The sequence below is a fragment of the Brachypodium distachyon genome, chromosome 2, assembly GCF_000005505.3.
Source record: "Brachypodium distachyon strain Bd21 chromosome 2, Brachypodium_distachyon_v3.0, whole genome shotgun sequence".
Lineage (NCBI taxonomy): Eukaryota > Viridiplantae > Streptophyta > Magnoliopsida > Poales > Poaceae > Brachypodium > Brachypodium distachyon.
The window spans coordinates 52,509,789-52,520,288 of NC_016132.3; the positions used below are offsets into that span (position 1 = coordinate 52,509,789).

General features: G+C 48.1%; 3 protein-coding genes across 3 annotated transcripts; all 3 read left to right on the plus strand.

Moving 5' to 3' along the window:
* The first annotated feature begins 311 nt into the window (after nt 1–311).
* On the plus strand, nt 312–2,027 carry LOC100842115 (expansin-A2). The gene is made up of 3 exons (XM_003564453.4): nt 312–548; nt 638–953; nt 1,269–2,027. The coding sequence occupies exons 1-3, from the start codon at nt 410–412 to the stop codon at nt 1,570–1,572; spliced, it is 759 nt and encodes a 252-aa protein (XP_003564501.1). The 5' UTR covers nt 312–409; the 3' UTR covers nt 1,573–2,027.
* A 985-nt stretch (nt 2,028–3,012) lies between these two features.
* LOC100842631 (40S ribosomal protein S26) lies at nt 3,013–5,398 on the plus strand. The gene is made up of 5 exons (XM_003564455.4): nt 3,013–3,170; nt 3,253–3,345; nt 3,494–3,578; nt 3,807–3,937; nt 5,001–5,398. Exons 1-5 carry the CDS (start codon nt 3,168–3,170, stop codon nt 5,127–5,129), a joined length of 441 nt encoding a protein of 146 aa, XP_003564503.1. The 5' UTR covers nt 3,013–3,167; the 3' UTR covers nt 5,130–5,398.
* A 445-nt stretch (nt 5,399–5,843) lies between these two features.
* Nucleotides 5,844–8,926, plus strand: LOC100838583. The gene is made up of 3 exons (XM_010234195.3): nt 5,844–6,708; nt 7,524–7,845; nt 8,077–8,926. Exons 1-3 carry the CDS (start codon nt 6,134–6,136, stop codon nt 8,305–8,307), a joined length of 1,128 nt encoding a protein of 375 aa, XP_010232497.2. The 5' UTR covers nt 5,844–6,133; the 3' UTR covers nt 8,308–8,926.
* The last annotated feature ends 1,574 nt before the right edge of the window (nt 8,927–10,500 follow it).

The following is a 10,500-nucleotide window of genomic DNA, read 5'->3' on the forward strand; positions in this document are numbered from 1 at the left end:
CGAGTCTGCCGCCTAATTGGACCCCGGCCCCGGCCTGTAGACGCACGAGACCGGTTGCTGTCTGATTTGTGTTGCAGCGTCGGACGAGCACCTGCATGTGCGCCTGGTTCCAGCGATTCGTATGTGCTAACCGCCGTCGTGGCTCCTCGTGGTCGGCTGTGGTTCAGGGCCCAGCCGGGGGGATGGGGAGATACGCAGTCCCCACTTTGCTTCTCTCTACTCTTGTCCCCCTCTTCTTTCTCCTCAAAGTCACTTAACGATTCCAACGGCCAGGAGCACTGACGCTTCACCTATAAATACGTCGCCGGGAGCGCACACTTCCCTTCACAGCCAAGCAACCATCGGTTCCCTCTTGAGTAAGTTTGGCCGGCCGCTTTTGGAAAAGCCAGTGCTCTGCTCTTCGATCGCAATGGCCTCCTCCAATGCTCTGCTCCTGCTCTTGTCTGCCGCCTTCTGCTTCCTTGCCCGGCGAGCCGCCGCCGACTACGGCTCCTGGCAGAGCGCCCACGCCACGTTCTACGGCGGCGACGACGCGTCCGGCACGATGGGTAAATGAGCTGCTCACAGCACCGTTGAAAGTCACGGACATAAATCTGCGATGCGATTATATCTAACTGAAAGTGTCTCCGTACTGCAGGGGGCGCGTGCGGGTACGGGAACCTGTACAGCACCGGGTACGGCACGAACACGGCGGCGCTGAGCACGGCGCTGTTCAACGACGGCGCGGCGTGCGGGTCGTGCTACGAGCTCAAGTGCGACAACGCCGGCCCGTCCTACTGCCGTCCCGGCAGCATCACCATCACGGCCACCAACCTCTGCCCGCCAAACTACGCGCTGCCCAACGACGACGGCGGCTGGTGCAACCCGCCGCGCGCGCACTTCGACATGGCCGAGCCGGCATACCTCCAGATCGGCGTCTACCGCGCCGGCATCGTCCCCGTCTCCTACAGGAGGTATGAGAGCCTGACAACATGTGAAACTGAAACTTTTGACACCGTACGTGTCGGTGTCGGTTGGGGGCACTTAAACGGAACCACCGCATGGTCGATCGATCGTCTCGCTCCATGTTAGGTGGGCCAGTCTGCAGATTTGGTGTTTGTTCACGCTGTAGCAGAACCATGCCGCGTGATTATGGCCTGACAGCGACACGCCTTGCTTGTTTTAGAACAGTTTAGGCCGGCCGGCTCCACGTTACTGAACTTGTAAACCTGTGCAGTTTTTTTTATGTACTGAACTTTTGCCGTTTCACTGACGGTGTTGAATTGCAGGGTGCCCTGCGTGAAGAAGGGCGGGATCAGGTTCACCATCAACGGCCACTCCTACTTCAACCTGGTGCTGGTGACCAACGTGGCCGGCGCCGGCGACGTGCAGTCCGTGTCCATCAAGGGCTCAAGCACCGGCTGGCAGCCCATGTCGCGCAATTGGGGCCAGAACTGGCAGAGCAACTCCGACCTCGACGGCCAGAGCCTCTCCTTCAGGGTCACCCTCAGCGACGGCCGCACCCTAACCAGCGACGGCGTCGCGCCCGCCGGATGGCAGTTCGGACAGACCTTCGAAGGAGGCCAGTTCTAGCCTTCTGTTCCAGTCCAGGGGGGGTTATGATCGAGGAGTTCTTGTCTGTGGATGGATTCATGGATTGCGTTTGGAGCTTGCGCAAGAGAAGGAAACCCTCTTCGTTATAGTAAAGAAGAGGCCTCCGGCCATTCCGAGGCTGCTTAATTATTTAGCACCCGCTTAGGCCTTTCCCTTCTCTCATACTAGGACAGTAGCGATAAATAAGTTACATATGGAGTTCTTGAGCATTTTCTGCATTGTTTAGTGCCGTAGCCTTGCGTGAAGCAAAAAATGGCAAGGCGATTTATTAATTATGGATTTGTAGGGTGGTGTGTGTGCGTGTGTCTTGTAACCTTTTGTTGTTACGTTGTAATCCCCGAATCAGGCCACATGTGTGGGAGATGTTTGTGGGGGATAAACTTGTTATTTTTGGGACCATGAACACTACAGTACTAGTTTATGGTTTACGTATATCATACAGTGTCATCTGATTATCCGTTGTTCTTTGGCTGAGTTGTTCTGAGCTTCTAAAATTAGGAAGCTTACCAAGCCGATAGCACAAGTTTCGGCAATCACTTTCACCTCTTTCTTTGAGCGAACGGCAATCACATCCCCAATCACTTTTTTTTTTTTGAACATGGAGTAGTACTCCTGGCCCAGCTTGAAGCAGCCAACGCTGGACCAGCTTATTCCGAACAAGAACTTTAGGGCTTAGATTTTCAGCCCATTAGTACTGCGGCCCTCTATGTCCACGGTACTCTAAAGCCTCCCTCTCCCAGGAGAGTCCTCAAGCTTTTTTTTTTTGACCAGTCGAAGAGTCCTGAAGCTTGTTCTAAAAAAAAAGTCAAAAACTAATACTGTACTGTAAACTGCATTTTGCATAGGGTAGCTTGCCACTTGTCTGTGGCATTTGCAATACTTGCGGTTTTGTTTTGTTTGGACGACATCCGCTAAAAGTATATTGTTGAGCAAATTTTGAAGAAAAGAAACATGTGTTTATGAGGTGAAACATATGCCTATATATTCTAGTTGAAAATTTAATCATTTTACTGAAAAATTTAGATGTGTTTGGGACAGGCATGCCATCGATAGCGAATAATCCGTGGTGAGTTTATCAATCGCAAACAAGCTAATATTTTTGTGTTATTTTAATACTACAAAGGGGGCCACATGTTCACCGATAATGAGGCATGTGTGATTGACGATTGATGCCGTATTTATATTTTTCAAGAAATTTAACGTTATTTTAATACAAACGGAGGCAGTAGGTTTTATGGAATCTGAAAAAACAAGGCGCTATGTTGCAATTGCAACCGTTCGGCTCTTTGTTCGGTTCACTGATGGATTCTTCGCACCGTCTTGCAACTAGGAAAACAGAAAAAGAAAATGCGTCTTCGCTTCCTCTTATATTTTCCCAGCTGACAGCATCGACCGTCGATCTCGAACGAACAGCCAGGATTCCTTACGGCTTCGTGCTACAGGATATATAAGGCAATCCCCTCGAGGGCCCAAACCCTACAGAAGGAGACCTCAGAGCCGCCGCCGCGCACGCCCGCCCCAGCCGCCGTCAACAGGAGGACGAGGAGACCTCTGAGCTCGAAGCCTCCGCCGCCATGGTAAGAACCAACCGCCCGTAATCGAACCTCTCTCTACTGGGTTATCTGATCCTCTGACCTGTTCGATCTCTGCGTGGTCCAGACCTTCAAGCGCCGCAACGGCGGCCGCAACAAGCACGGCCGCGGGCACGTCAAGTACATCCGATGCTCCAACTGCGCCAAGTGCTGCCCTAAGGTAAGTGGGATCATGTTGCCGACGTTCCATGTTTTCTCCTTGTGTGCGGATCGCCTTAGCAATCGATATAGCCTACTCCAGTACCCTCACGTTTGAGCGAATTGCTGTAGCAATCTGTTGATTATGGATGGTTCCTTTGATTTGTCAGGACAAGGCAATCAAGAGGTTTCAGGTGAGGAACATCGTGGAGCAGGCTGCCATCAGAGATCTCCAGGAGGCCTGCGTCTATGACGGTCCGGTTTCTGCCCCCAACCACTTAATTTCTTCTTTATGCTATTAACTGCTGGATCTGTTCGCCGATCATGGTGTTCTCTTACAAGGATTCAACTTGGAGATATTAATGTCTTGCGTTTTCTATGGTCATCTTCGGAGTTAGATGTGTCGAGTTCTGTTTGTTGCATAATTGATGAGAGTTTCGTGCATCGAGCCCTCGAGGCATCATCTAATATTGTTTCTTGCAGGGTACGTTCTGCCCAAGCTCTATGCCAAGGTGCATCACTGCGTGTCCTGCGCCATCCATGCCCACATCGTCCGTGTCCGCTCTCGCACCAACAGGAGGAACCGTGCGCCGCCTGAACGTTTCCGCCGCAGGGTGGGTTCTCGATCTTGATTCATATCCATCTTCTTTCTTATGTTCCAATTGTAGTTCTTAATTAGTAGCATGTAGTTTTGCTGGCACAGTTGTTGGTCAGCTTCCTGTGTTTGTTATTTATAGCTGTGTCTTCCTTGCAAACATTGGCCTGGATATCTGCTTGTGCTAAGTGCTAACCTTTCATTAGTTATGAACTTTGCCAACATGGTTTGTTTATATCGCATTCTGCCAACTTTATGTAGTAAAACAATGTAGCATCTTTAGCACCACATGCTTATGCTTAGGAGCTGATTGCCATACATTGTCTGTTTTCGGTGAGTCAGTCCCTAAGGATGAGAAATGTATTTTGTATATGGTCATTCATGACAGGGCGTTCACCTAATAGGTGTCAGCAGTGGTGAAACACTAGCTTTGCTTGTGCGATCCCTGGCTATTCCTAGAAGAGCTGTGACCTTGCATATTCTTGTTGGTTATCCAATATCGTATTAACCCTCTACCAGTAGTACTTACATTATTTTGTTGTCAAACTATTACTGACTTCATTTTGATACTGTATTCGCCGATGATTATTATTATCACCTCTACATTTTTGTTTAACTGTACTTGACAGCTACTCCCTTTGTTCCATAATTCTTGTCTCAAATTTGCCTAAAAATGGATGTATCAATTCCTAAAAAGCGTCTAGATACATGTAATATTTTGACAAGAATTATGGAACGGAGGTAGTACATTACAACTTTACAAGCCTTTCAACCTGTGCCTGGGAAGCCTAGTAATTCCTTTTAATTTTGTTAACCCCCATGTTTAGCAGTCTTTGATGAGCCCATAGATTGATCAAGTCAATTGTGATGTATGTGTAATTGAAATCACTTTAGTCATACACTGGATTGTCACCTGTTTCAATTGTGGAATTGATGCTTGGAAAAAGGCATGGGTGTGTGTAGTTTGGATGTCTGTTTTTAGTTCGCTCTAGTGAAATCTGTTTCTTGCTGCACTCAACTGTTGGAACATCGTATACCTTAAAAAACGCCATGCCTGATACCTGTTATGTCTTATTTTACAGGAGGACAGACCTGGGGGCCAAGGTCCTCGTCCTGGTGCTGCCGGTGGTGCTCCTGGTGCTGGTGCTCCCGGTGGTGCTCCTGGTGGTTTCATCCCTGGTGCTCCAGCTCCCAATGTTGCTAGCACCTGAAGTCGCTTCCTAGAGTCCTGCTTTTGATCGGTCTATTACATAGAAATACCTATCAAGTTGCCAATATGTTGATCTTTATCTAGGATCTAGACTTGCATGGCCATCTGGTTTCGTACTCATCGAACTTTTACTGCCTAGAATGAACCAAATTGCATTTTCCTGGTTAACTTCCATCAGGCGTTCTGGCTCTGGATGAATGCTCTGCTTTTTGATCTCGAGGATCTGTTATTTCTTCTAGATTGTTGACATTTATGAGATCTTGTTTTTGAGTGGCTCCGTTCTTAAATTCTTGTCTTTTTTAGTTCAAGTTTAAAATTTGAACTAAAAAAATAACAAGAATTTAGGATGAGAGGTGCTCCCTCCAATACATATTTGTTGGTGAAATATTTCACGTATCTAGATGATTTTTAGGCATAGATACATTCATATTTGGACAAATTTGAGACAATTAATATGGATCGGAGGAGGGAGTAGTTTTTATCCTTAATAACTGCAGTGTTCTTCCATGCAATTCAGGATCCTACCGAACGCTGTTGCACACAAGTGTTCTTCCATGGAAGGTCTAATTAAACTGGCACTTAGTTACGTTTGAAACGGAAAGAATTTGTCTGTGACGGCCGTGCTGCCCCTCCCAAATTGCTCAAATATTTTACAACTGGAGTGTTGGTCAAATTTCACTACGGTTTCACTCTTCAACTAGCTTGTTTCAAGTGTCATCCCTGTTTCAAAAGCGAAATAATTTGAAGATCTTATTGAAATTCTGTAAAATTAGAATATCATGGTGTCACCCTTACCCCACCGCCACCTATCCTGGCAGTCTCACAGAAGTCATCAGTCGTCGTGCTGCCTGCCTCCACTTTCCTCCCACCACGTCGTCCCCACACGGTTCAAAACCACGCCCGCCATCAGATGGTCGATGCAACCCCCATCCGACGGCAGCAATTTGCCCACGACACCGCGACCCCACTCTTCCTTTAAACCCCACGCAACCTTCACCAGCCTGGATGATCAAGCTCGATCAGGCACCTTCCAAGGATTCACGGCCCCTCACCGACCGGCGCTGCAGTATGACGGCGACGTCCAAGGCCCCGCGGCGGCCCCGAATCCGGTCCCGCGCGCCGCCGCCGACGCCGATCCGGACGGCTCGCGGCGTGCGCTCCGCCGCGGCCGACGAGTTGGTCCTCGCCGAGTTCCTCGAGGCCTCCCAGCGCGTCCCCAACCTCACCCTGCCCCGGAAGAAGCGCTTCAACTTCCCCGCTCCTCCTCCGGCGCCGGAAATCTCCGTGAAGGCCTTAATTTCGGGTGATCCGACGGCAGCGCGAACGGCGGTTGGTGCCGCCGCGGAAGCCGGCGCGTTCCGCGTAGCCGGGGGGATCGAGGCCGGCGAAGTGCTTGATGCCGTGGACGCTGCGCGGGAGGTGTTCGGGGCGCCGGAGCAGGCGAAGCGGGAGCTGGGGAGGTGGTTCCGGAGGAGGGATCGGGTGGTCGGGGAGGAGTTCTACTTGTTCTGGCCGGTGAGCTCGGACGTGGATCGGCTTCTGCAGGCGGCACTGCCCGGCTCAACGTATCAAGTGTTCAGGTGATTTGTGCTACTACCTTTGTAGTAGTAAGTGCTGTCTCTTTGTTGTCTCCCGCATTTGGAGCTACCGCGCTAGACGCCAGTGTGTTTGGTAGATAGACTGGCCAGACTGCAAATAAATTAAATGAGTGTTTTAGAGGCCCTTTTTTGCAAGCTGGGTTTGATCAGAATTCAGAAAAGATTCAGAAAAATCCAACTATATGAGCGTACTAGATTTTCAGTGTGATGTTAGATCTGTATTCATCCTGATAATGATGTATGATCAAGAGGTGAGATCGATTAATGGAAAAACCTCCGAACTGTTTGGTGCCTTGCTCGTTTAACTGAAACATTTCACGGGGATGGAAGAATGGTTCTGCCAATTGCCAAACAATTTGACTTAGGACTAGAAAGAATATGGAGCTTGTCTGGACTGCCAAAGGCCTCAAACATGAAACGGGAGGAAGGCCCATAAGGATGTCCTGTAAAGTAACACTACAAACAAAATGATGAGCTAAATATAGCTTCTCTATTAGTTAAACAGAAATGAACTTTTTGGTGCCATAGTCTCTCCTTCGGCCGAGACCAAATTATTCAAGAAACCTGCTAGAAGTAGTTACTAATCCCCAAATGCAGGTTTAGCAATCGTGGTTTCATAATACGTAAACCATCAGGCTATCTTTAAGATGTATGCACACGTATGTTTCTTGTTCCGATCTCCACTAGCCACTCATGACAAGAACACGTAATAAATTCCCTGATAAGCGTGTTAGGCTATGATTTTCAAAATTTATCTATGCCCTGACTCCTGACATGAGGTCTTCCGTTGCTGCTAGGGAGAAGATGGAGGTTGTTGCATCGAAAATGGAGGATCTTGCAAGATGTGTGGTCAGAGTTCTATCTGATAACGTCAGAGATCAGAAAGATTCTGCTCTGCCTAGAGAAGCCCCATCGGTTCTGTGTCTAACACTGTATAACTGTAACAAGTCGAGAACGTGTTGGGCAGAGTTTGGCAGCACCGATCGTCCAAAATCGTACGCTTTGAGCGTCCACCTCTCCGGACGAGATCAGGAAATTTGCCTCCGGAACCATGTCGGGTCAACCTTTTTCAGTTTACCAGCTGGCTCTATGCTTGTTACAGTTGGCAAGCAGATTCAGGTATCATGCAAATTAGTTATATACTTTCCATTAACTGAACTTGTTAGGAGGATCAAAACAAAATATTTTCCATACTGCAAAATTTGGCTCATTTATGCTATAATCTTCTATTCTTCTGCACCAAGTGTGAAGCAAGATCAGTGCTTGAATAGTTTGGCCCATGTTTGCCCTTGAAGTATGTTCTGTTCCAACTTAAACTGTGGAGTATGACATTGTCTGCTCTGAATTCAGGAATGGTCCAATGGGGAATTCAAGAGCGCCGTTGGCGAGATACTATTTGAGCTGACCGATGAACCAAGCCCGTTCATTTCTCTGGAACTCTTGTATTCTCCAGGAGACCTTCCTCTTTGTGAGGTTGGTCGGCACGCTAGGTGCATTGACCGTCCCAAGACGGTTTCTTTCAGGGACCAGATTTTGTTTGCGCTGGTTGCGCTGATTTTGTTCTACCTCTTCTGGAGCTAAGCATGTCCGGTACCTCCTTTTTCATGGTGTGAGCTTAGATGTCCAAGAAGGCTTGTTTTTACAGCTTTCTTGGAACAAACCATGGACCTAACTGCCTGCCCTTATCCACTAATTGATAATGGACAAGCACTGCCGTGGTTGGCGGTGATGACGGGTGGTTTGAGTCTGGCTTTGTTGGGATTGATTTGTTTATAGGATGAAGAAAACACAGAATAAAGCGAGATACATACAACTTCTGGTAGCTCATCCCAATTAAGGAGAGTGGGATGGAGACATGGAGTGGATTTTCAAGACCAGGGGGAAGACACCACCTGACATGAAGTGGATTTTGATAGATTTTCTGAACGGGGATTTTGGTTGATTGGTTTGCAGGTTGAGGCTTGATTTTTCAGATTGAGGTGTTTGTGTTTGAAGCTGAGTGAGGGTTGTTCTTGTACATTTCTGCAATATGTATGTAGCAGCCTTGCATACGAGCTTTGTTCATGCATGTCGCATTGAAGTTGAGGAAACTGTCTCCTGATTGCAGTGTAAAACTATTCGTTGTACTATACCTGAAAGGAACATTGTATTTAAACTACAGTTTTCGATTGCCTACTGCTCCCTGTTGTCTTGTGGCTTATTGTGACCTGAAACTGAAATGATAATGCTACAGATTCTGTAGTCTACCTGATTCTTTGTCTAGAGTTTCTCAATGGCGATGGATTTCGAAAAATAGTCTCAAACTAACTGTCTTGTCACGTCTTGTGCTATTTGTGTTCGGTCCCATTTCATAGTTTTACGGTGCACTACTGCCTAGTGCCTACTGCTTCAACTGGACGTCCTTTTGGCACCTTCCTTTTATATTTTGATTTTAAACACCATCCAGCCACATCTGACAAGTGTTAAAATCTGCACTCATTCCTCATTGACAAGGAACAAAATTACTACGTGACGATGGTATTGTCAAATATACAAAAAAAAAGAGAGGCCGGCGTTCTGTGCCGACTGTACTGTTGTAACCACCACCGTCGTCCTCCCTGTAACGGGATCGTGACAAAACGTGGGAGGCCGTCCGAGCGAATTGAAAGCCCACCCGCAGCGCTGCCCCTCGAACTGCAGAGAAGTAAGCCTTCACTGGTCGCCAAACTGCTGCTTCGTACGTAACGTACCCGTGAATCGTGTGACCTCGCGCCACTGCCACGAGAATACAAAACGGCAAGCCAAAAGCATTCCCTGCAAACATGGAAAACAGCAGATACGCTGTGCGCAGCAGCTAGCCCGCACGCCTAAGGAGAAAGATGCGTTTCCCTTCAGATTTTGTGTTATCCCTTCGCGTTCGCGGCCGGCCTTTTCTCACGAGTGATTCCACTTCCACCGCAGGCCGGCCCGGGAAGCGATCACCTGAATGAGTGAACCGCGCGCACGACGTGCGACCAAGCACCGGCGAGTACCTTCGTCTCCGCGTTCTGTAGTGCCTGGGGCCTTCATTCATAAATGTGTCCATCCGTCGATCTCTCGAGCAATCTGCTAGGGCCAAGGTGGCCATGGTACAAGAGGCCTTTCCCCACAAGCCCCCACACCTGATGCCAATCTCTCAACCCCCACTCCATTCTGTTCATGGCTTCATGCATGATGATGCGTTCTCGTACTAGTAGTTGTTTGTTATTGTAGTACGGAGAGTAGTAGTGCCTTGCTAATCATTGCAATCATTGGCGCCATCTTTGCTTCTCAGGATCCTTTGTTCCTTCCTCTGTCTACCCCACCGTCCTCCGCTTACCTTCCGTTTGCATGTTTTGTCATGCCTTCCTGATCCAAAATTATTAGCAGTATCCTTTTGAAATGTAAACCTCTGATTATTTTAAGGACCGTGTCAAATCAAGGAGCAAAGAAGCAAAGCGTTTCTTCTTCCTTTTTCTGATAAAAAGAAGCAAAGCTTTGGGCAATACACATTTTGTAGCAAGTACGTGGCGTGTCATGAATTTAAGTAAACTCTACTGTCTATGTCAATCTGGTACAGTGGGCTGCTCACTTTTGCAGCGAAAGCACGACCGTCAGGTTACTTTTGCACCGTCACGTTGATGGCGCTCACTCTGCGACTTGTGTGTGTGTGTGTGGTAAACATTTCGATCTAGACAGTACCAAAAGGGACACCATTGAATTCTTTCTGTAAAGGGCCGTAGTGACAATGCACATTGTAAATCCTTTTAAGGACCC

Coding starts and splice junctions, on each gene's coding strand:
- LOC100842631 (XM_003564455.4), top strand. Junction 3,346..3,493: donor GCGCCAAGTGCTGCCCTAAG/GTAAGTGGGATC, acceptor TTGATTTGTCAG/GACAAGGCAATCAAGAGGTT. Junction 3,938..5,000: donor CTGAACGTTTCCGCCGCAGG/GTGGGTTCTCGA, acceptor CTTATTTTACAG/GAGGACAGACCTGGGGGCCA.
- LOC100838583 (XM_010234195.3), top strand. CDS start 6,134: ATGATCAAGCTCGATCAGGCACCTTCCAAGGATTCACGGCCCCTCACC. Junction 6,709..7,523: donor TCAACGTATCAAGTGTTCAG/GTGATTTGTGCT, acceptor CGTTGCTGCTAG/GGAGAAGATGGAGGTTGTTG. Junction 7,846..8,076: donor CAGTTGGCAAGCAGATTCAG/GTATCATGCAAA, acceptor CTCTGAATTCAG/GAATGGTCCAATGGGGAATT.
- LOC100842115 (XM_003564453.4), top strand. CDS start 410: ATGGCCTCCTCCAATGCTCTGCTCCTGCTCTTGTCTGCCGCCTTCTGC. Junction 549..637: donor CGACGCGTCCGGCACGATGG/GTAAATGAGCTG, acceptor TCCGTACTGCAG/GGGGCGCGTGCGGGTACGGG. Junction 954..1,268: donor GTCCCCGTCTCCTACAGGAG/GTATGAGAGCCT, acceptor GTTGAATTGCAG/GGTGCCCTGCGTGAAGAAGG.